This window comes from Oncorhynchus nerka, linkage group LG16, assembly GCF_034236695.1.
Source record: "Oncorhynchus nerka isolate Pitt River linkage group LG16, Oner_Uvic_2.0, whole genome shotgun sequence".
In the NCBI taxonomy this organism is placed as follows: domain Eukaryota; kingdom Metazoa; phylum Chordata; class Actinopteri; order Salmoniformes; family Salmonidae; genus Oncorhynchus; species Oncorhynchus nerka.
In genome coordinates this window covers 44,244,870-44,270,743 of record NC_088411.1, presented here as the reverse complement: position 1 = coordinate 44,270,743, position 25,874 = coordinate 44,244,870, and the positions used below count along the sequence as shown (strand labels likewise).

Here is a 25,874-nt window from a genome sequence, read left to right as displayed (position 1 = left end):
GTGCTGGGCGAATGTGGGCATTGAGCCTAAGGGAGAGGTGCGAGTGGTATGTACCAGATCTCCAGTGCTCACGCACAGCCCGGTTCAACCTGTGCCTGCACTCTGGAGGGTCCGGGCTAAAGTGGTCATCCAGCCTGGAGGAGTGGTGCCAAGGCTGCGCACCAGAGCTCCAGTGCTCCCCCACAGCCCGGTCCGTCCAGTGCCTCCTCCACGCACCAGGCCTCCTGTAGGTCTCCCCAGCCTGGTGGGTCCTGTGGCAGCCCCACACACCAGGCTGTCTCTCTGTCTCCTCCCTCCAGGTTCTCCCGCCTGTCCGGCGCTTCCAGAGTCTCCCTCCTGTCCGGAGCCTCCAGAGCCGCCCGTCAGTCAGGAGCTGCCGGAGTCGCCCTTCACTCCGGAGCTGCCAGAGTCGCCCTTCACTCCGGAGCTGCCAGAGTCGCCCTTCACTCCAGAGCTGCCAGAGCCTCCCTTCACTCCGGAGCTGCCAGAGCCTCCCTTCACTCCGGAGCTGCCAGAGCCTCCCTTCACTCCGCCGCTGCCGCCTGTCCGGCGCTGCCGGAGTCTCCCATTTATTCGGAGCCCGCTGCAAGAGTCCAGAGTCCGAGGTCGGCAGCGAGGGTCGCCGCTCCTAAGGCGCCACTTAAGTGGGCCAAGACTATGGTGGAGTGGGGTCCACGTCCCGCGCCAGAGCCACCACCGCGGACAGATGCCCACCCAGGTCCTCCTCTATGGGTTTAGGTTTTGCGTCCGGAGTCTGCACCTTTGGGGGGGGGGGGGGGTACTGTCAAGTCCTGACCTTAGTTCCTTTTTTATGTCTCTATTTTAGTTCGGTCAGGGCGTGAGTTGGGGTGGGCATTCTATGTTTTGTGTTCTATGTTTTCTATTTCTATGTGTTTGGCCTGGTATGGTTTCCAATCAGAGGCAGCTGGCAATCGTTGTCTCTGATTGAGAACCATACTTAGGCAGCCTGTTTTCCCACTATTGGTTGTGGGTAGTTGTTTTGTGTTTCTGCACCTGACAGGACTGTTTCATCTTCCTTCATTCTCTTTATTATTTTGTTTTGTGTTCAGTTTAAATAAAAATAACATGAACACTTACCACGCTGCGCTTTGGTCCACACCTTCTTCATACGACGACCGTTACACTCAGGCTGCTATTCTGTTAAAACATACTCTGTTTAAACACCGCTAGCTAGCTAACCATGGTCATATAATATACGATTAACTAGATTCCTTTGTTATAACAGGGTATTTAACGTCGTATCAAAGGCGATGGAGCACAAACATAGTTGTTCCAAAATATACTTTCAAGACTTTAGGTTTCAGTGCGTAAGTGTAACAATGCATGGATTATATTATTACAACAAAATAAGATTGTATTTTTAGAAACTCAGCAAAAAAAGAAACTTAACATGTGTAAATATTTGTATAAACATAACAAGATTCAACAACTGAGACATAAACTGAACAAGTTCCACAGACGTGTGACTAACAGATATTGAATAATGTGTCCCTGAACAAAGGGGAGGGGGGGGGGGTCAAAATCAAAAGTATCAGTCAGTATCTGGTGTAGCCACCAGCTGCATTAAGTACTGCAGTGCATCTCCTCCTCATGGACTGCACTGGATTTGCCAGTTCTTGCTGTGAGATGTTACCCCACTCTTCCACCAAGGCACCTGCAAGTTCCTGGACATTTCTGGGGGAATGTCCCTAGACCTCACCCTCCGATACAACAGGTCCCAGACGTGCTCAATGGGATTTAGATCCGGGCTCTTCGCTGACCATGGCAGAATGCTGACATTCTTGTCTTGCAGGAAATCAAGCACAGAACGAGCAGTATGGCTGGTGGCATTGTCATGCTGGAAGGTCATGTCAGGATGAGCCTGCAGGAAGGGTACCACATGAGGGAGGAGGATGTCTTCCCTGTAACGCACAGCGTTGAGATTGCCTGCAATGACAACCAGCTCTGTCCGATGATGCTGTGACACACCGCCCCAGACCATGACGGACCGTCCACCTCCAAATTGATTCCGCTCCAGAGTACAGGCCTCGGTGTAACGCTCATTCCTACGACGATAAACGCGAATCCGACCATCACATACACACACATTTTACACGCAAAACTTTGAAAGACAGGGTCCTGAAAAAGGGACGCTTCTTTTTTTGCTGAGTTTATATCACATATGATTATATACGGGGCGGCAGGTAGCCTTGTGGATAGAGCGATGGGCCAATAACCGAAATGTTGCTAGTTCGAATCTCCGAGCTGACAAGGTAAAAATATGTTGTTCTGCCCCTGAACAAGGCAGTTAACCCACTGTTCCTAAGCCGTCAATTTAAATAATAATTTGTTCCTAACTGACTTGCCTAGTTAAATAAAGGTCAAATTAAAATAAATATATATACAAGATATCCAAGCAATATAAGATCATATACAGGATTACTAAAGAACAAATAAAACATTGGTCATGAATTGTGTTTATTGATCAAACATCCATGGAAAATGATGCCCTGTCATTGCTGTGTTCATCCACTGGGTGAAAACATGAAGATGGAAAAAGCACATTTAGTTTCTTTCAACGTACTACATAGCTATATTGCTAGACTCTTGTTCGCTAGCTTATCCTTTTCCCCCAATGCACAATAAATAGTTGCTCCTAACGATCGTACAGCTAGTTGGTCGAGTTAGCCACATTTTCTACTTGCTAACAGTAACAAACTGGCTCAGAACGTTTCCATCCATCGGTTGATGACTGCCTATTGCTGTTTATAAACCCCATGAATATGCTACAGACCTCGAGACAACTCGAAAGAGTCAGTGTGCGGGGGTACCGGTTAGTTGACAGTTTTCCAGAATTTAGTCAGATTCCCATTACAATCTGAAAGAGCTGTTACATAATAATCAGATTTAGCCATTCTGATGATTTATTCTACACAATGATTCCTCAGTTGCTTAAAACCCCTCCCCTTTGTTAACATACACTGACCCCTCCCCTTTGTTAACACACACTGACCCCTCCCCTTTGTTAACATACACTGACCCCTCCCCTTTGTTAACATAGACTGACCCCTCCCCTTTGTTAACATACACTGACCCCTCCCCTTTGTTAACACACTCTGACCCCTCCCCTTTGTTAACACACACTGACCCCTCCCCTTTGTTAACATACACTGACCCCTCCCCTTTGTTAACATACACTGACCCCTCCCCTTTGTTAACATACACTGACCCCTCCCCTTTGTTAACATACACTGACCCCTCCCCTTTGTTAACACACACTGACCCCTCCCCTTTGTTAACACACACTGACCCCTCCCCTTTGTTAATACACACTGACCCCTCCCCTTTGTTAACACACACTGACCCCTCCCCTTTGTTAACACACACTGACCCCTCCTTTGTTAACACACTCTGACCGCTCCCCTTTATTAATAACACACACTGCCCCCTCCCCACTGTTAACATACACACACAATCAAAGTGTAATGTCATATCTCCTCTCCTCCTTCCCTCCTCCGCTCCTCTCCTCCTCCTCTAATCTCTGCCTCTCCCCTCTCCTCTCCTCCTTCCCTCCTCCGCTCCTCTCCTCCTCTCTTCCTCCTCTAATCTCTGCCTCTCCCCTCTCCTCTCCTCCTCCTCCTCTCCTACCCTTCTCTCCTCTTCTCCCCTCCCCTCCTCCTCTCCCACCTCCTCCCCTGTGTGTGTGTGTGTGTGTGTGTGTGTGTGTGTGTGTGTGTGTGTGTGTGTGTGTGTGTGTGTGTGTGTGTGTGTGTGTGTGCGTGTGTGTGTGTGTGTGTGTGTGTGTGTGTGTGTGTGTCCGTGTGTGTGCGTGTGTGTGTGTCCGTCCGTCCGTCCGTCCGTCCCCTCAGACCCAGTCCAAGATTTGGTTAGTAACACAGTACATAGAAACCTCCTCCACTGTGGAAGATGGAATATAACACCTCCATGTTACGTCTGCTATTTACAGATTTGTGTTCCTAAATTGTAAACTGCCATAGCAGCCGCTATTTGGGGGAGAAAAAAGTACGGGATATTCTGTCATTGTCATTTAATTTGAGCATCTCTCAGAATGAACAGCATTTTCTTCTCCTCCATTTTGTATCATAGTCCATTTGACTCAAAGAAAACATTTTGACATCATCATTAACTTCATCAATCATCTTTAAGACTTTTTAATTACATTTTCCTTGGCATCCTACCATAGACGCAGTGTGTAATTTCCTAGTGTTCACTCTGACAAAGAGAAAGAACCGTCCTCCTCTTCTCAAACCAAATCAGATGTTTCTAAGCCTAACACTGCCCAACCCTATAGATCCTTCAAAGTCAAACTCTGACTGATCTCATTCTAACGAATACACCAGAGAAATATGTTCCTACTGGTGTCTTCTCCTAAGATATTAGTGACCGTTACCCAGTTGTTTGTGTTAGAGATATGAAAATACAAAAATAAATCTAAGCCTCGTGTCATCACAACGAGGAACTTTAAAAACGTCAGTTTACACACTCTATATTTTTAGTGATCTTGATTGTATTTCAGCGTTCCTTGTACTTGATTCAGCTTTGAGCCTCTTTGTAGATGTCTTCAATACTATTGTAGATAGTCATGCTCCCTTTATATAGAATGGAGGGTTAAATGTAGATTGAATGCCTGGTACACGCCGCAATTATCAGAAGTCATTCATAAAAGAGATGATGCTTGGGTCAAGGCCAGGAACACAGGCTTAAGCCTGGACAGGCACGTTTTTAAGCAACTGAGGAATCATTGTGTAGAATAAATAATCAGAATGGCTAAATCTGATTATTATGTAACAGCTCTTTCAGATTGTAATGGAAACCCGACTAAATTCTGGAAAACTGTCAACTAACCGGTGCCCCCGCACACTGACTCTGTACCGGTACCCCCTGTATATAGCCTCCACATTGACTCTGTACCGGTACCCCCTGTATATAGCCTCCACATTGACTCTGTACTGGTACCCCCTGTATATAGCCTCCACATTGACTCTGTACCGGTACCCCCTGTATATAGCCTCCACATTGACACTGTACTGGTACCCCCTGTATATAGCCTCCACATTGACTCTGTACTGGTATCCCCTGTATACCGGTACCCCCTGTATATAGCCTCCACACTGACTCAGTACCGGTGCCCCCGCACATTGTCTCTGTACCGGTACCCCCGCACACTGACTCTGTACCGGTACCCCCGCACACTGACTCTGTACCGGTACCCCCGCACACTGACTCTATACCGGTACCCCCTGTATATAGCCTCCACACTGACTCTGTACCGGTACCCCCGCACATTGACTCTGTACCGGTGCCCCCTGTATATAGCCTCCACACTGACTCTGTACCGGTACCCCCTGTATGTAGCCTCCACACTGACTCTGTACCGGTGCCCCCTGTATATAGCCTCCACATTGACTCTGTACTGGTGCCCCCTGTATGTAGCCTCCACATTGACTCTGTACCGGTGCCCCCTGTATATAGCCTCCACATTGACTCTGTACCGGTACCCCCTGTATATAGCCTCCACATTGACTCTGTACTGTAACACCCTGTATATAGCCTCCACACTGACTCTGTACCGGTGCCCCCTGTATGTAGCCTCCACACTGACTCTGTACCGGTGCCCTCTGTATGTAGCCTCCACACTGACTCGGTACCGGTACCCCCTGTATATAGCCTCCACACTGACTCTGTACCGGTGCCCCCTGTATATAACCTCCACACTGACTCGGTACCGGTTCCCCGCACACTGACTCGGTACCGGTACCCCCTGTATATAACCTCCACACTGACTCTGTACCGGTGCCCCCTGTATATAACCTCCACACTGACTCTGTACCGGTGCCCCCGCACACTGACTCGGTACCGGTGCCCCCTGTATATAGCCTCCACACTGACTCGGTACCGGTACCCCCTGTATATAGCCTCCACACTGACTCGGTACCGGTACCCCTGTATATAGCCTCCACATTGACTCTGTGCCGTAACAACCTGTATATAGCCTCCACACTGACTCGGTACCGGTTCCCCCGCACACTGACTCGGTACCGGTGCCCCCTGTATATAGCCTCCACATTGACTCTGTACCTGTACCCCCTGTATATAGCCTCCACACTGACTCGGTACCGGTACCCCCTGTATATAGCCTCCACATTGACTCTGTGCCGTAACACCCTGTATATAGCCTCCACATTGACTCTGTACTGGTATCCCCTTTATATAGCCTCCACATTGACTCTGTACTGGTATCCCCTGTATATAGCCTCCACACTGACTCGGTACCGGTGCCCCCTGTATATAGCCTCCACATTGACTCTGTACCGGTGCCCCCTGTATATAGCCTCCACACTGACTCTGTACCGGTACCCCCTGTATATAGCCTCCACATTGACTCTGTACCGGTGCCCCCTGTATATAGCCTCCACATTGACTCTGTACCGGTACCCCCTGTATATAGCCTCCACACTGACTCGGTCTTCCCCCGCACACTGACTCGGTACCGGTACCCCCTGTATATAGCCTCCACACTGACTCTGTACCGGTGCCCCCTGTATATAGCCTCCACACTGACTCTGTACCGGTTACCCCTGTATATAGCCTCCACACTGACTCGGTACCGGTACCCCCTGTATATAGCCTCCACATTGACTGTGTACCGGTACCCCCTGTATATAGCCTCCACACTGACTCGGTACCGGTACCCCCTGTATATAGCCTCCACACTGACTCTGTACTGGTACCCTGTATATAGCCTCCACATTGACTCTGTACTGGTACCCCTGTATATAGCCTCCACACTGACTCTGTACTGGTACCCCTGTATATAGCCTCCACATTGACTCTGTACCGGTGCCCCCTGTATATAGCCTCCACACTGACTCTGTACTGGTACCCCTGTATATAGCCTCCACATTGACTCTGTACTGGTACCCCTGTATATAGCCTCCACACTGACTCGGTACCGGTACCCCCTGTATATAGCCTCCACACTGACTCGGTACTGGTGCCCCTGTATATAGCCTCCACATTGACTCTGTACCGGTACCCCCTGTATATAGCCTCCACACTGACTCGGTACCGGTACCTCCTGTATATAGCCTCCACATTGACTCTGTACCGGCCCCCCTGTATATAGCCTCCACACTGACTCGGTGCAATTTTCCCCCTGTATATAGCCTCCACACTGACTCGTAACCCCCTGTATATAGCCTCCACACTGACTCTGTACCGGTACCCCCTGTATATAGCCTCCACACTGACTCTGTACCGGTAACCCCTGTATATAGCCTCCACATTGACTCTGTACCGGTACCCCCTGTATATAGCCTCCACACTGACTCGGTACCGGTACCCCCTGTATATAGCCTCCACATTGACTCTGTACCGGTACCCCCTGTATATAGCCTCCACACTGACTCGGTACCGGTACCCCCTGTATATAGCCTCCACATTGACTCTGTACCGGTACCCCCTGTATATAGCCTCCACATTGACTCTGTACCGGTACCCCTTCTATGTAGCCTCCACATTGACTCTGTACTGGTACCCCCTGTATATAGCCTCCACATTGACTCTGTACTGGTACCCCCTGTATATAGCCTCCACATTGACTCTGTACCGTAATACCCTGTATATAGCCTCCACACTGACTCGGTACCGGTACCCCTGTATATAGCCTCCACATTGACTCTGTACCGTAACACCCTGTATATAGCCTCCACACTGACTCTGTACTGGTACCCCCTGTATATAGCCTCCACATTGACTCTGTACCGTAACACCCTGTATATAGCCTCCACACTGACTCTGTACTGGTATCCCCTTTATATAGCCTCCACATTGACTCTGTACCGTAACACCCTGTATATAGCCTCCACACTGACTCTGTACTGGTACCCCCTGTATATAGCCTCCACATTGACTCTGTACCGTAACACCCTGTATATAGCCTCCACATTGACTCTGTACCGTAACACCCTGTATGTAGCCTCCACACTGACTCTGTACCGGTGCCCCCTGTATATAGCCTCCACATTGACTCTGTACTGGTGCCCCCTGTATGTAGCCTCCACATTGACTCTGTACCGGTGCCCCCTGTATATAGCCTCCACATTGACTCTGTACCGGTACCCCCTGTATATAGCCTCCACATTGACTCTGTACTGTAACACCCTGTATATAGCCTCCACACTGACTCTGTACCGGTGCCCCCTGTATGTAGCCTCCACACTGACTCTGTACCGGTGCCCTCTGTATGTAGCCTCCACACTGACTCGGTACCGGTACCCCCTGTATATAGCCTCCACACTGACTCTGTACCGGTGCCCCCTGTATATAACCTCCACACTGACTCGGTACCGGTTCCCCCGCACACTGACTCGGTACCGGTACCCCCTGTATATAACCTCCACACTGACTCTGTACCGGTGCCCCCTGTATATAACCTCCACACTGACTCTGTACCGGTGCCCCCGCACACTGACTCGGTACCGGTACCCCCTGTATATAGCCTCCACACTGACTCGGTACCGGTACCCCCTGTATATAGCCTCCACACTGACTCGGTACCGGTACCCCCTGTATATAGCCTCCACATTGACTCTGTGCCGTAACAACCTGTATATAGCCTCCACACTGACTCGGTACCGGTTCCCCCGCACACTGACTCGGTACCGGTGCCCCCTGTATATAGCCTCCACATTGACTCTGTACCTGTACCCCCTGTATATAGCCTCCACACTGACTCGGTACCGGTACCCCCTGTATATAGCCTCCACATTGACTCTGTGCCGTAACACCCTGTATATAGCCTCCACATTGACTCTGTACTGGTATCCCCTTTATATAGCCTCCACATTGACTCTGTACTGGTATCCCCTGTATATAGCCTCCACACTGACTCGGTACCGGTGCCCCCTGTATATAGCCTCCACATTGACTCTGTACCGGTGCCCCCTGTATATAGCCTCCACACTGACTCTGTACCGGTACCCCCTGTATATAGCCTCCACATTGACTCTGTACCGGTGCCCCCTGTATATAGCCTCCACATTGACTCTGTACCGGTACCCCCTGTATATAGCCTCCACACTGATTCGGTACCGGTTCCCCCGCACACTGACTCGGTACCGGTACCCCCTGTATATAGCCTCCACACTGACTCTGTACCGGTACCCCCTGTATATAGCCTCCACACTGACTCGGTACCGGTACCCCCTGTATATAGCCTCCACACTGACTCGGTACCGGTACCCCCTGTATATAGCCTCCACATTGACTGTGTACCGGTACCCCCTGTATATAGCCTCCACACTGACTCGGTACCGGTACCCCCTGTATATAGCCTCCACACTGACTCTGTACTGGTACCCCCTGTATATAGCCTCCACATTGACTCTGTACTGGTACCCCCTGTATATAGCCTCCACACTGACTCTGTACTGGTACCCCCTGTATATAGCCTCCACATTGACTCTGTACCGGTACCCCCTGTATATAGCCTCCACACTGACTCTGTACTGGTACCCCCTGTATATAGCCTCCACATTGACTCTGTACCGGTACCCCCTGTATATAGCCTCCACACTGACTCGGTACCGGTACCCCCTGTATATAGCCTCCACACTGACTCGGTGGTGCCCCTGTATATAGCCTCCACATTGACTCTGTACCGGTACCCCCTGTATATAGCCTCCACACTGACTCGGTACCGGTACCTCCTGTATATAGCCTCCACATTGACTCTGTACCGGTACCCCCTGTATATAGCCTCCACACTGACTCGGTACCGGTACCCCCTGTATATAGCCTCCACACTGACTCGGTACCGGTACCCCCTGTATATAGCCTCCACACTGACTCTGTACCGGTACCCCCTGTATATAGCCTCCACACTGACTCTGTACCGGTAACCCCTGTATATAGCCTCCACATTGACTCTGTACCGGTACCCCCTGTATATAGCCTCCACACTGACTCGGTACCGGTACCCCCTGTATATAGCCTCCACATTGACTCTGTACCGGTACCCCCTGTATATAGCCTCCACACTGACTCGGTACCGGTACCCCCTGTATATAGCCTCCACATTGACTCTGTACCGGTACCCCCTGTATATAGCCTCCACATTGACTCTGTACCGGTACCCCCTCTATGTAGCCTCCACATTGACTCTGTACTGGTACCCCCTGTATATAGCCTCCACATTGACTCTGTACTGGTACCCCCTGTATATAGCCTCCACATTGACTCTGTACCGTAATACCCTGTATATAGCCTCCACACTGACTCGGTACCGGTACCCCCTGTATATAGCCTCCACATTGACTCTGTACCGTAACACCCTGTATATAGCCTCCACACTGACTCTGTACTGGTACCCCCTGTATATAGCCTCCACATTGACTCTGTACCGTAACACCCTGTATATAGCCTCCACACTGACTCTGTACTGGTATCCCCTTTATATAGCCTCCACATTGACTCTGTACCGTAACACCCTGTATATAGCCTCCACACTGACTCTGTACTGGTACCCCCTGTATATAGCCTCCACATTGACTCTGTACCGTAACACCCTGTATATAGCCTCCACATTGACTCTGTACCGTAACACCCTGTATATAGCCTCCACACTGACTCTGTACCGGTACCCCTGTATATAGCCTCCACACTGACTCGGTACCGGTGCCCCTGTATATAGCCTCCACATTGACTCTGTACCGGTACCCCTGTATATAGCCTCCACACTGACTCGGTACCGGTACCCCCTGTATATAGCCTCCACACTGACTCGGCCGTTACCCCCTGTATATAGCCTCCACACTGACTCTGTACCGGTACCCCCTGTATATAGCCTCCACACTGACTCTGTACCGGTTAACCCCTGTATATAGCCTCCACATTGACTCTGTACCGGTGCCCCCTGTATATAGCCTCCACACTGACTCGGTACCTGGTACCCCTGTATATAGCCTCCACATTGACTCTGTACCGGTACCCCCTGTATATAGCCTCCACACTGACTCAGTACCGGTACCCCCTGTATATAGCCTCCACATTGACTCTGTACTGGTACCCCCTGTATATAGCCTCCACATTGACTCTGTACCGGTACCCCCTGTATATAGCCTCCACATTGACTCTGTACCGGTACCCCCTGTATATAGCCTCCACACTGACTCGGTACCGGTGCCCCCTGTATATAGCCTCCACACTGACTCGGTACCGGTACCCCCTGTATATAGCCTCCACACTGACTCGGTACCGGTACCCCCTGTATATAGCCTCCACATTGACTCTGTGCCGTAACAACCTGTATATAGCCTCCACACTGACTCGGTACCGGTTCCCCCGCACACTGACTCGGTACCGGTGCCCCCTGTATATAGCCTCCACATTGACTCTGTACCTGTACCCCCTGTATATAGCCTCCACACTGACTCGGTACCACCCCCTGTATATAGCCTCCACATTGACTCTGTGCCGTAACACCCTGTATATAGCCTCCACATTGACTCTGTACTGGTATCCCCTTTATATAGCCTCCACATTGACTCTGTACTGGTATCCCCTGTATATAGCCTCCACACTGACTCGGTACCGGTGCCCCCTGTATATAGCCTCCACATTGACTCTGTACCGTGCCCCCTGTATATAGCCTCCACACTGACTCTGTACCGGTACCCCCTGTATATAGCCTCCACATTGACTCTGTACCGGTGCCCCCTGTATATAGCCTCCACATTGACTCTGTACCGGTACCCCCTGTATATAGCCTCCACACTGACTCGGTACCGGTTCCCCCGCACACTGACTGGTTACCGGTGCCCCTGTATATAGCCTCCACACTGACTCTGTACCGGTACCCCTGTATATAGCCTCCACACTGACTCGGTACCGGTACCCCCTGTATAGCCTCCACACTGACTCGGTACCGGTACCCCCTGTATATAGCCTCCACATTGACTGTGTACCGGTACCCCTGTATATAGCCTCCACACTGACTCGGTGCCGGTACCCCCTGTATATAGCCTCCACACTGACTCTGTACTGGTACCCCTGTATATAGCCTCCACATTGACTCTGTGCCGGTGCCCCTGTATATAGCCTCCACACTGACTCTGTACTGGTACCCCCTGTATATAGCCTCCACATTGACTCTGTGCCGTGCCCCCTGTATAGCCTCCACACTGACTCTGTACTGGTACCCCTGTATATAGCCTCCACATTGACTCTGTACCGGTACCCCCTGTATATAGCCTCCACACTGACTCGGTGCCGGTACCCCTGTATATAGCCTCCACACTGACTCCGGTGCCGGTGCCCCTGTATATAGCCTCCACATTGACTCTGTGCCGGTGCCCCCTGTATATAGCCTCCACACTGACTCGGTGCCGGTGCCCCCTGTATATAGCCTCCACACTGACTCGGTACCGGTACCCCTGTATATAGCCTCCACACTGACTCTGTACCGGTACCCCTGTATATAGCCTCCACACTGACTCTGTGCCGGTACCCCCTGTATATAGCCTCCACATTGACTCTGTGCCGGTACCCCCTGTATATAGCCTCCACATTGACTCTGTACTGGTACCCCCTGTATATAGCCTCCACATTGACTCTGTACCGTAATACCCTGTATATAGCCTCCACACTGACTCGGTACCGGTACCCCCTGTATATAGCCTCCACATTGACTCTGTACCGTAACACCCTGTATATAGCCTCCACACTGACTCTGTACCGGTACCTCCTGTATATAGCCTCCACACTGACTCTGTACCGGTACCCCCTGTATATAGCCTCCACATTGACTCTGTACCGGTACCCCCTGTATATAGCCTCCACACTGACTCTGTACCGGCACCCCCCCTGTATATAGCCTCCACACTGACTCTGTACCGGTAACCCCTGTATATAGCCTCCACATTGACTCTGTGCCGGTACCCCTGTATATAGCCTCCACACTGACTCGGTGCGTACCCCTGTATATAGCCTCCACATTGACTCTGTACCGGTACCCCCTGTATATAGCCTCCACACTGACTCGGTACCGGTACCCCTGTATATAGCCTCCACATTGACTCTGTACTGGTACCCCCTGTATATAGCCTCCACATTGACTCTGTACCGGTACCCCCTGTATATAGCCTCCACATTGACTCTGTACCGCAACCCCCTGTATAGCCTCCACACTGACTCGTTGCCGGTGCCCCCTGTATATAGCCTCCACACTGACTCGGGTACCGGTACCCCTGTATATAGCCTCCACACTGACTCGGTACCGGCACCCCTGTATATAGCCTCCACACTGACTCGGTGCGTACCCCCTGTATATAGCCTCCACATTGACTCTGTGCCGTAACAACCTGTATATAGCCTCCACACTGACTCGGTACCGGTTCCCCGCACACTGACTCGGTACCGGTGCCCCTGTATATAGCCTCCACATTGACTCTGTACCTGTACCCCCTGTATATAGCCTCCACACTGACTCGGTGCGTACCCCTGTATATAGCCTCCACATTGACTCTGTGCCGTAACACCCTGTATATAGCCTCCACATTGACTCTGTACTGGTATCCCCTTTATATAGCCTCCACATTGACTCTGTACTGGTATCCCCTGTATATAGCCTCCACACTGACTCGGTACCGGTGCCCCTGTATATAGCCTCCACATTGACTCTGTACCGGTGCCCCTGTATATAGCCTCCACACTGACTCTGTACCGGTACCCCTGTATATAGCCTCCACATTGACTCTGTACCGGTGCCCCCTGTATATAGCCTCCACATTGACTCTGTACCGGTACCCCCTGTATATAGCCTCCACACTGACTCGGTACCGGTTCCCCCGCACACTGACTCGGTACCGGTACCCCCTGTATATAGCCTCCACACTGACTCTGTACCGTACCCCCTGTATATAGCCTCCACACTGACTCGGTACCGCACCCCCTGCATATAGCCTCCACACTGACTCGGTACCGGTACCCCCTGTATATAGCCTCCACATTGACTGTGTACCGGTACCCCCTGTATATAGCCTCCACACTGACTCGGTACCGGTACCCCCTGTATATAGCCTCCACACTGACTCTGTACTGGTACCCCCTGTATATAGCCTCCACATTGACTCTGTACCGGTGCCCCCTGTATATAGCCTCCACACTGACTCTGTACTGGTACCCCCTGTATATAGCCTCCACATTGACTCTGTACCGGTACCCCCTGTATATAGCCTCCACACTGACTCTGTACTGGTACCCCCTGTATATAGCCTCCACATTGACTCTGTACCGGTACCCCCTGTATATAGCCTCCACACTGACTCGGTACCGGTACCCCCTGTATATAGCCTCCACACTGACTCGGTTACCGTGCCCCTGTATATAGGCTCCACATTGACTCTGTACCGGTACCCCTGTATATAGCCTCCACACTGACTCGGTGCCGGTACCTCCTGTATATAGCCTCCACATTGACTCTGTACCGGTACCCCCTGTATATAGCCTCCACACTGACTCGGTACCGGTGCCCCCTGTATATATAGCCTCCACACTGACTCGGTACCGGTACCCCTGTATATAGCCTCCACACTGACTCTGTACCGGTACCCCCCTGTATATAGCCTCCACACTGACTCGGTACCGGTACCCCCTGTATATAGCCTCCACATTGACTCTGTGCCGTAACACCCTGTATATAGCCTCCACATTGACTCTGTACTGGTATCCCCTTTATATAGCCTCCACATTGACTCTGTACTGGTATCCCTGTATATAGCCTCCACACTGACTCGGTACCGTGCCCCCTGTATATAGCCTCCACATTGACTCTGTACCGGTGCCCCTGTATATAGCCTCCACACTGACTCTGTACCGGTACCCCCTGTATATAGCCTCCACATTGACTCTGTACCGGTGCCCCCTGTATATAGCCTCCACATTGACTCTGTACCGGTACCCCCTGTATATAGCCTCCACACTGACTCGGTACCGGTTCCCCCGCACACTGACTCGGTACCGGTACCCCCTGTATATAGCCTCCACACTGACTCTGTACCGGTACCCCCTGTATATAGCCTCCACACTGACTCGGTACCGGTACCCCCTGTATATAGCCTCCACACTGACTCTGTACCGGTACCCCCTGTATATAGCCTCCACACTGACTCGGTACCGGTACCCCCTGTATATAGCCTGCACACTGACTCGGTACCGGTACCCCCTGTATATAGCCTCCACACTGACTCTGTACTGGTACCCCCTGTATATAGCCTCCACATTGACTCTGTACCGGTGCCCCCTGTATATAGCCTCCACACTGACTCTGTACTGGTACCCCTGTATATAGCCTCCACATTGACTCTGTACCGGTACCCCCTGTATATAGCCTCCACACTGACTCTGTACTGGTACCCCTGTATATAGCCTCCACATTGACTCTGTACCGGTACCCCCTGTATATAGCCTCCACACTGACTCGGTACCGGTACCCCCCTGTATATAGCCTCCACACTGACTCGTGCCGGTGCCCCCTGTATATAGCCTCCACATTGACTCTGTACCGTACCCCCTGTATATAGCCTCCACACTGACTCGGTGCCGGTACCTCCTGTATATAGCCTCCACATTGACTCTGTACCGGTACCCCCTGTATATAGCCTCCACACTGACTCGGTACCGGTACCCCCTGTATATAGCCTCCACACTGACTCGGTACCGGTACCCCCTGTATATAGCTCCACACTGACTCTGTACCGGTACCCCCTGTATATAGCCTCCACACTGACTCTGTACCGGTAACCCCTGTATATAGCCTCCACATTGACTCTGTACCGGTACCCCCTGTATATAGCCTCCACACTGACTCGGTACCGGTGCCCCCTGTATATAGCCTCCACATTGACTCTGTACCGGTGCCCCCTGTATATAGCCTCCACACTGACTCTGTACCGGTACCCCCTGTATATAGCCTCCACATTGACTCTGTACCGGTGCCCCCTGTATATAGCCTCCACATTGACTCTGTACCGGTACCCCCTGTATATAGCCTCCACACTGACTCGGTACCGGTTCCCCCGCACACTGACTCGGTACCGGTACCCCCTGTATATAGCCTCCACACTGACTCTGTACCGGTACCCCCTGTATATAGCCTCCACACTGACTCGGTACCGGTACCCCCTGTATATAGCCTCCACACTGACTCGGTACCGGTACCCCCTGTATATAGCCTCCACATTGACTGTGTACCGGTACCCCCTGTATATAGCCTCCACACTGACTCTGTACTGGTACCCCCTGTATATAGCCTCCACATTGACTCTGTACCGGTGCCCCCTGTATATAGCCTCCACACTGACTCTGTACTGGTACCCCCTGTATATAGCCTCCACATTGACTCTGTACCGGTACCCCCTGTATATAGCCTCCACACTGACTCTGTACTGGTACCCCCTGTATATAGCCTCCACATTGACTCTGTACCGGTACCCCCTGTATATAGCCTCCACACTGACTCGGTACCGGTACCCCCTGTATATAGCCTCCACACTGACTCGGTACCGGTGCCCCCTGTATATAGCCTCCACATTGACTCTGTACCGGTACCCCCTGTATATAGCCTCCACACTGACTCGGTACCGGTACCTCCTGTATATAGCCTCCACATTGACTCTGTACCGGTACCCCCTGTATATAGCCTCCACACTGACTCGGTACCGGTACCCCCTGTATATAGCCTCCACACTGACTCGGTACCGGTACCCCCTGTATATAGCCTCCACACTGACTCTGTACCGGTACCCCCTGTATATAGCCTCCACACTGACTCTGTACCGGTAACCCCTGTATATAGCCTCCACATTGACTCTGTACCGGTACCCCCTGTATATAGCCTCCACACTGACTCGGGCAGTACCGGTACCCCCTATATATAGCCTCCACATTGACTCTGTACCGGTACCCCCTGTATATAGCCTCCACACTGACTCGGTACCGGTACCCCCTGTATATAGCCTCCACATTGACTCTGTACTGGTACCCCCTGTATATAGCCTCCACATTGACTCTGTACCGGTACCCCCTGTATATAGCCTCCACATTGACTCTGTACCGGTACCCCCTCTATATAGCCTCCACATTGACTCTGTACTGGTACCCCCTGTATATAGCCTCCACATTGACTCTGTACTGGTACCCCCTGTATATAGCCTCCACATTGACTCTGTACCGTAATACCCTGTATATAGCCTCCACACTGACTCGGTACCGGTACCCCCTGTATATAGCCTCCACATTGACTCTGTACCGTAACACCCTGTATATAGCCTCCACACTGACTCTGTACTGGTACCCCCTGTATATAGCCTCCACATTGACTCTGTACCGTAACACCCTGTATATAGCCTCCACACTGACTCTGTACTGGTATCCCCTTTATATAGCCTCCACATTGACTCTGTACCGTAACACCCTGTATATAGCCTCCACACTGACTCTGTACTGGTACCCCCTGTATATAGCCTCCACATTGACTCTGTACCGTAACACCCTGTATATAGCCTCCACATTGACTCTGTACCGTAACACCCTGTATATAGCCTCCACACTGACTCGGTACCGGTACCCCCTGTATATAGCCTCCACACTGACTCGGTACCGGTGCCCCCTGTATATAGCCTCCACATTGACTCTGTACCGGTACCCCCTGTATATAGCCTCCACACTGACTCGGTACCGGTACCCCCTGTATATAGCCTCCACACTGACTCGGTACCGGTACCCCCTGTATATAGCCTCCACACTGACTCTGTACCGGTACCCCCTGTATATAGCCTCCACACTGACTCTGTACCGGTAACCCCTGTATATAGCCTCCACATTGACTCTGTACCGGTACCCCCTGTATATAGCCTCCACACTGACTCTGTACTGGTGCCCCCTGTATATAGCCTCCACATTGACTCTGTACTGGTACACCCTGTATATAGCCTCCACATTGACTCTGTACCGGTACCCCCTGTATATAGCCTCCACACTGACTCTGTACTGGTGCCCCCTGTATATAGCCTCCACATTGACTCTGTACTGGTACCCCCTGTATATAGCCTCCACACTGACTCTGTACTGGTGCCCCCTGTATATAGCCTCCACATTGACTCTGTACTGGTACCCCCTGTATATAGCCTCCACATTGACTCTGTACTGGTACCCCCTGTATATAGCCTCCACACTGACTCTGTACTGGTGCCCCCTGTATATAGCCTCCACATTGACTCTGTACCGGTACCCCCTGTATATAGCCTCCACATTGACTCGGTACCGGTGCCCCCTGTATATAGCCTCCACATTGACTCTGTACCGGTACCCCCTGTATATAGCCTCCACATTGACTCTGTACCGGTACCCCCTGTATATAGCCTCCACATTGACCCTGTATATAGCCCCTGTATATAGCCTCCACATTGACTCTGTACCAGTACCCCCTGTATATAGCCTCCACATTGACTCTGTACCAGTACCCCCTGTATATAGCCTCCACATTGACTCTGTACCGGTACCCCCTGTATATAGCCTCCACATTGACTCTGTACCAGTACCCCCTGTATATAGCCTCCACATTGACTCTGTACCAGTACCCCCTGTATATAGCCTCCACATTGACTCTGTACCAGTACCCCCTGTATATAGCCTCCACATTGACTCTGTACCAGTACCCCTGTATATAGCCTCCACATTGACTCTGTACCAGTACCCCCTGTATATAGCCTCCACATTGACTCTGTACCAGTACCCCCTGTATATAGCCTCCACATTGACTCTGTACCAGTACCCCCTGTATATAGCCTCCACACTGACTCTGTACCAGTACCCCCTGTATATAGCCTCCACATTGACTCTGTACCGGTACCCCCTGTATATAGCCTCCACATTGACTCTGTACCGGTACCCCCTGTATATAGCCTCCACATTGACTCTGTACCGGTACCCCCTGTATATAGCCTCCACATTGACTCTGTACTGGTACCCCCTGTTTATAGCCTCCACATTGACTCTGTACCGGTGCCCCCTGTATATAGCCTCCACATTGACTCTGTACCGGTACCCCCTGTATATAGCCTCCACATTGACTCTGTACTGGTACCCCCTGTATATAGCCTCCACATTGACTCTGTACCGGTGCCCCCTGTATATAGCCTCCACATTGACTCTGTACCGGTACACCCTGTATATAGCCTCCACATTGACTCTGTACCGGTACCCCCTGTATATAGCCTCCACATTGACTCTGTACCGTAACACCCTGTATATAGCCTCCACATTGACTCTGTACCGGTACCCCCTGTATATAGCCTCCACATTGACTCTGTACTGGTATCCCCTTTATATAGCCTCCACATTGACTCTGTACCGGTACACCCTGTATATAGCCTCCACATTGACTCTGTACCGGTACCCCCTGTATATAGCCTCCACATTGACTCTGTACCGTAACACCCTGTATATAGCCTCCACATTGACTCTGTACCGGTACCCCCTGTATATAGCCTCCACATTGACTCTGTACTGGTATCCCCTTTATATAGCCTCCACATTGACTCTGTACCGGTACCCCCTGTATATAGCCTCCACATTGACTCTGTACCGGTACCCCCTGTATATAGCCTCCACATTGACTCTGTACCGGTACCCCCTGTATATAGCCTCCACATTGACTCTGTACCGGTGCCCCCTGTATATAGCCTCCACATTGACTCTGTACCGGTACCCCCTGTATATAGCCTCCACATTGACTCTGTACCGGTACCCCCTGTATATAGCCTCCACATTGACTCTGTACTGGTACACCCTGTATATAGCCTCCACATTGACTCTGTACCGGTACACCCTGTATATAGCCTCCACATTGACTCTGTACCGGTACCCCCTGTATATAGCCTCCACACTGACTCGGTACCTGTACCCCCTGTATATAGCCTCCACATTGACTCTGTACCGGTACCCCCTGTATATAGCCTCCACACTGACTCGGTACCCCCTGTATGTAGCCTCGTTATTCGTATTGCGTTGTTTTTTTATTACTACTTTTTTATTTTAGTCTACTTGGTAAATATTTTTCTTAACTCTTCTTGAACTGCACTGTTGGTTAAGGGCTTGTAAGTAAAGCATCTCACGATAAAGTCAACACTTGTTGTATTCAGCATTTCACGGTAAAGTCTACACTTGTTGTATTCGGCGCATAAGACTAATAAAGCTTGATTTGATTTTAAATCCAATTCATTCAGACACTCGCCTCGTTACATGCTATCGAAACATGCTAACATTGATGCATTTAATCACCATTTTATTTCAGCAGGCTATTTCTTTGAAAACCTTTAAGCCTATTCATAATTATACTGGGCTGAATGCTGATGGGGGGGGTCTTACTGAATGATCAGAGGAAGGATAGTCAAAGCTTTTCTTTTAGGCTATTTAAAGAAAAATAAGTCCTGGATGCTATCCTAGCAGTATACAACAAGAAATCCATAGGGACCGACCAATTGGATCCCAATCTGGGTTTAATCCTGGACATCCAATCAGGGTTTAGTCCTGGACATCTAATCAGGGTTTAGTCCTGGACATCCAATCAGGGTTTAGTCCTGGACATCCAATCAAGGTTTAGTCCTCGACATCCAATCAGGGTTTAGTCCTGGACATCCAATCAAGGTTTAGTCCTCGACATCCAATCACCGTTTAGGTCTGGACATCCAATCAGGGTTTAGTCCTGGACATCCAATCAGGGTTTAGTCCTGGACATCCAATCAGGGTTTAGTCCTGGACATCCAATCAGGGTTTAGGTCTGGACATCCAATCAGGGTTTAGTCCTGGACATCCAATCAGGGTTTAGTCCTGGACATCCAATCAGGTTTTAGTCCTGGACATCCAATCAGGGTTTAATCCTGGACATCCAATCAGGGTTTAGTCCTGGACATCCAATCAGGCTTTAGTCCCGGACATCCAATCAGGGTTTAGACCTGGACATCCAATCAGGGTTTAGTCCCGGACATCCAATCAGGGTTTAGTCCCGGACATCCAATCAGGGTTTAGTCCCGGACATCCAATCAGGGTTTAGTCCTGGACATCCAATCAGGGTTTAGTCCTGGACATCCAATCAGGGTTTAGTCCTGGACATCCAATCAGGGTTTAGTCCTGGACATCCAATCAGGGTTTAGTCCTGGACATCCAATCAGGGTTTAGTCCTGGACATCCAATCAGGGTTTAGGTCTGGACATCCAATCAGGGTTTAGTCCTGGACATCCAATCAGGGTTTAGTCCTGGACATCCAATCAGGGTTTAGTCCTGGACATCCAATCAGGGTTTAGTCCTGGACATCCAATCAGGGTTTAGTCCTGAACATCCAATCAGGGTTTAGTCCTGGACATCCAATCAGGGTTTAGTCCTGGACATCCAATCAGGTTTAGTCCTGGACATCCAATCAGGGTTTAGTCCTGGACATCCAATCAGGGTTTAGTCCTGAACATCCAATCAGGGTTTAGTCCTGGACATCCAATCAGGGTTTAGTCCTGGACATCAAATCAGGGTTTAGTCCTGAACATCCAATCAGGGTTTAGTCCTGGACATCCAATCAGGGTTTAGTCCTGGACATCCAATCAGGGTTTAGTCCTGGACATCCAATCAGGGTTTAGTCCTGGACATCCAATCAGGGTTTAGTCCTGGACATCCAATCAGGGTTTAGTCCTGGACATCCAATCAGGGTTTAGTCCTGAACATCCAATCAGGGTTTAGTCCTGGACATCCAATCAGGGTTTAGTCCTGGACATCCAATCAGGGTTTAGTCCTGGACATCCAATCAGGGTTTAGTCCTGGACATCCAATCAGGTTTTAGTCCTGAACATCCAATCAGGGTTTAGTGTTGTAAAGCTTTTGATACTGTTGATCATGATGACCTGTTCTCTGGTGAATATTTATATAAACATCATTGTCAATCTGTTAAATGGTAAACTTCATCTATATGTGGAGGATATTATTATATATGCTGTTACCCTGACTGTTGATCTGACTGTTGATCTGACTGTTGATCTGACTGTTGATCTGGCTGTTACCCTGACTGTTGATCTGACTGTTACCCTGACTGTTGATCTGACTGTTGATCTGACTGTTACCCTGACTGTTGATCTGACTGTTGATCTGACTGTTGATCTGACTGTTACCCTGACTGTTGATCTGACTTTTGATCTGACTGTTACCCTGACTGTTGATCTGACTGTTGATCTGACTGTTGATCTGTCTGTTGATCTGACTGTTACCCTGACTGTTGATCTGACTGTTGATCTGACTGTTACCCTGACTGTTGATCTGACTGTTGATCTGACTGTTGATCTGACTGTTGATCTGACTGTTACCCTGACTGTTGATCTGACTGTTACCCTGACTGTTGATCTGACTGTTACCCTGACTGTTACCCTGACTGTTGATCTGACTGTTGATCTGACTGTTACCCTGACTGTTGATCTGACTGTTACCCTGACTGTTACCCTGACTGTTGATCTGACTGTTGATCTGACTGTTACCCTGACTGTTGATCTGACTGTTGATCTGACTGTTACCCTGACTGTTGATCTGACTGTTGATCTGACTGTTGATCTGACTGTTACTGTTGATCTGACTGTTACCCTGACTGTTGATCTGACTGTTACCCTGACTGTTACCCTGACTGTTAATCTGACTGTTGATCTGACTGTTACCCTGACTGTTGATCTGACTGTTACCCTGACTGTTGATCTGACTGTTACCCTGACTGTTGATCTGACTGTTACCCTGACTGTTGATCTGACTGTTACCCTGACTGTTGATCTGATTGTTACCCTGACTGTTGATCTGACTGTTGATCTGACTGTTACCCTGACTGTTGATCTGACTGTTGATCTGACTGTTACCCTGACTGTTGATCTGACTGTGTCAAAAGTACAGTCAGATTATTTTGCTATGCAGGAATCCCTTGCTGATTTAAATGCTGTGTTTAATACAGGACAAGGAAATACATGTTGTTTTAAACTGTGGTGAGAATGTTTCAGATGAACTACATTAGACTCATTAGATGGTTCTCCAACCCAACGTGTTCCGCATATAAACACTTAGGCATTCCTACAGAAACAGATCGTTCCTTTCTCTGAGCAGTAGGAAACAGATCGTTCCTTTCTCTAAGCAGTAGGAAACAGATCGTTCCTTTCTCTGAGCAGTAGGAAACAGATCGTTCCTTTCTCTGAGCAGTAGGAAACAGATCGTTCCTTTCTCTGAGCAGTAGGAAACAGATGGTGTCTTTCTAGGAGCAATAGGAAACAGATCGTTCCTTTCTCTAAGCAGTAGGAAACAGATCGTTCCTTTCTCTGAGCAGTAGGAAACAGATCGTTCCTTTCTCTGAGCAGTAGGAAACAGATCGTTCCTTTCTCTGAGCAGTAGGAAACAGATCGTTCCTTTCTCTGAACAGTAGGAAACAGATGGTGTCTTTCTAGAAGCAGTGGGAAACAGATCGTTCCTTTCTCTGAGCAGTAGGAAACAGATCGTTCCTTTCTCTGAGCAGTAGGAAACAGATTGTTCCTTTCTCTGAGCAGTAGGAAACAGATGGTGTCTTTCTAGGAGCAGTAGGAAACAGATCGTTCCTTTCTCTAAGCAGTAGGAAACAGATCGTTCCTTTCTCTGAGCAGTAGGAAACAGATCGTTCCTTTCTCTGAGCAGTAGGAAACAGATGGTGTCTTTCTAGGAGCAGTAGGAAACAGATCGTTCCTTTCTCTGAGCAGTAGGAAACAGATGGTGTCTTTCTAGGAGCAGTTGGAAACAGATCGTTCCTTTCTCTAAGCGGTAGGAAACAGATCGTTCCTTTCTCTGAGCAGTAGGAAACAGATCGTTCCTTTCTCTGAGCAGTAGGAAACAGATGGTGTCTTTCTAGGAGCAGTAGGAAACAGATCGTTCCTTTCTCTAAGCGGTAGGAAACAGATCGTTCCTTTCTCTGAGCAGTAGGAAACAGATCGTTCCTTTCTCTAAGCAGTAGGAAACAGATCGTTCCTTTCTCTGAGCAGTAGGAAACAGATCGTTCCTTTCTCTGAGCAGTAGGAAGCAGATCGTTCCTTTCTCTGAGCAGTAGGAAACAGATCGTTCCTTTCTCTGAGCAGTAGGAAACAGATCGTAACTTTCTCTGAGCAGTAGGAAACAGATCGTTCCTTTCTCTGAGCAGTAGGAAACAGATCGTTCCTTTCTCTGAGCAGTAGGAAACAGATCGTTCCTTTCTCTGAGCAGTAGGAAACAGATCGTTCCTTTCTCTGAGCAGTAGGAAACAGATGGTGTCTTTCTAGGAGCAGTAGAAAACAGATCGTACCTTTCTCTGAGCAGTAGGAAACAGATGGTGTCTTTCTAGGAGCAGTAGAAAACAGATCGTACCTTTCTCTGAGCAGTAGGAAACAGATGGTGTCTTTCTAGGAGCAGTAGGAAACAGATCGTTCCTTTCTCTGAGCAGTAGGAAACAGATCGTTCCTTTCTCTGAGCAGTAGGAAACAGATCGTTCCTTTCTCTGAGCAGTAGGAAACAGATGGTGTCTTTGTAGGAGCAGTAGGAAGCAGATTATTCCTACAGAAACAGATCGTAACGTTCTCTAAGCAGTAGGAAGCAGATTATTCAGTCAATATTTTTATCCGTTGTTGATTATGGTGATGTTATTTATCAAAGTGCAGTCGCTACGACTCTTAAACCATTGGATGCCATCGATCATAGTTCCTTTCGTTTTGTTACAGCTGACATGTTTGAGACCCATCACTGTATCAAAACGTTTTCTGGACTTCCGCTAAAGACCTGTAGATCTCTACATCACTCCCTTTCTGTTTGCAAGGCCCTACTTCATAAACGTCTGTCTTATCTAACGTTTCAGTTGAAGTATAGACACCTGAGTTGCCTAACCCCGTTCACAGGTTAACTCTTGAGAGGTTCCTTGGGTTTCGCCCGAGCCAGGTAAATCTGCTTTTTGTTTTCATCTTTTTTTAAATTTGTTTTTTTTTTATCGCTATATACATTTCAGCTTGATGTCCTGGTGCCGTTCGGTCAATTTAAAGTATTGATAGGGGACTTATTTGTGGAGAAATGTAACCGTTTTTATGGGTGATTTGTGATGTTTTATTTGTGCTTACCACGACTGGGTTTTTGTAAATATAAATATATATACATAAATAAATAAATAAGTGTAATGTGTATATTTATATTGTGTTAAAAAGGGTGCGTTTGGAAAAGAGACCTACTGTTAGGTCTACATATGTCTTCCCTGTCGAAATAAAGGCGAAATAAAAATTGAACTACAAATTATTTGAAGAGAAATATAACACCTGTAATGTGTATTTCCTAGAATAACAAAAAAATATATATGTGATGACGTTGAATCAACTTGGAAAACTGATTTTGTTTTGAAAAAACACAACTTTTTTAACCTAAATTCAATGACATAGTGACATTTCCGTTGTGAATTTCCACGTTGAATTCACGTTAGTTAAAAACTCAAACCAAATGTAAATTAAAACTGGATGTTAAACCGTTTGTTCCCAGTGGGTTTCTGCTAAGTGGATGGATTGGTTCTCGTTGCGAATCATTTAGCCAAATAATAAAACTGAGAAGTGTTTTCTGTTGGTCGCGGACTTGTTTCTATGCATCCCTTCTATTGTTAAAGGTGTGTGTTACGGTCTGTATTTCCTGCGTTTTGTCACCTACCCGACCACTTCACAGGCCTTGAAACGAATAAACATCTCGAATAACCTTCGTCGTGGGAAATGGTTTTGGAAATTATTTCAGTTGTTAAAAGTTTTGTAGAATAAAAA

At 49.2% G+C, this 25,874-nt stretch overlaps 1 protein-coding gene across 1 annotated transcript; it reads right to left on the bottom strand.

Moving 5' to 3' along the window:
• Nucleotides 1–655: 655 nt before the first annotated feature.
• On the bottom strand, nt 656–25,802 carry LOC135561188 (circumsporozoite protein-like). The gene is made up of 4 exons (XM_065002330.1): nt 25,768–25,802; nt 22,065–22,975; nt 1,721–1,776; nt 656–760 (listed from the first exon to the last, which is right to left on the bottom strand). The coding sequence occupies exons 1-4, from the start codon at nt 25,800–25,802 to the stop codon at nt 656–658; spliced, it is 1,107 nt and encodes a 368-aa protein (XP_064858402.1).
• Between the last annotated feature and the right edge of the window lie 72 nt (nt 25,803–25,874).

Excerpts from the sequence above, each read along its gene's own strand:
- LOC135561188 (XM_065002330.1), bottom strand. The coding sequence starts at position 25,802 with ATGTTTATTCGTTTCAAGGCCTGTGAAGTGGTCGG. Across the intron at positions 22,976-25,767 it reads AAGGCCTGTGAAGTGGTCGG|TCAGATCAACAGTCAGGGTA; the intron begins GTAGGTGACAAA and ends CTTTTGACACAG. Across the intron at positions 1,777-22,064 it reads CAGTCAGATCAACAGTCAGG|CGAAGAGCCCGGATCTAAAT; the intron begins GTAACAGCATAT and ends TGCCATGGTCAG.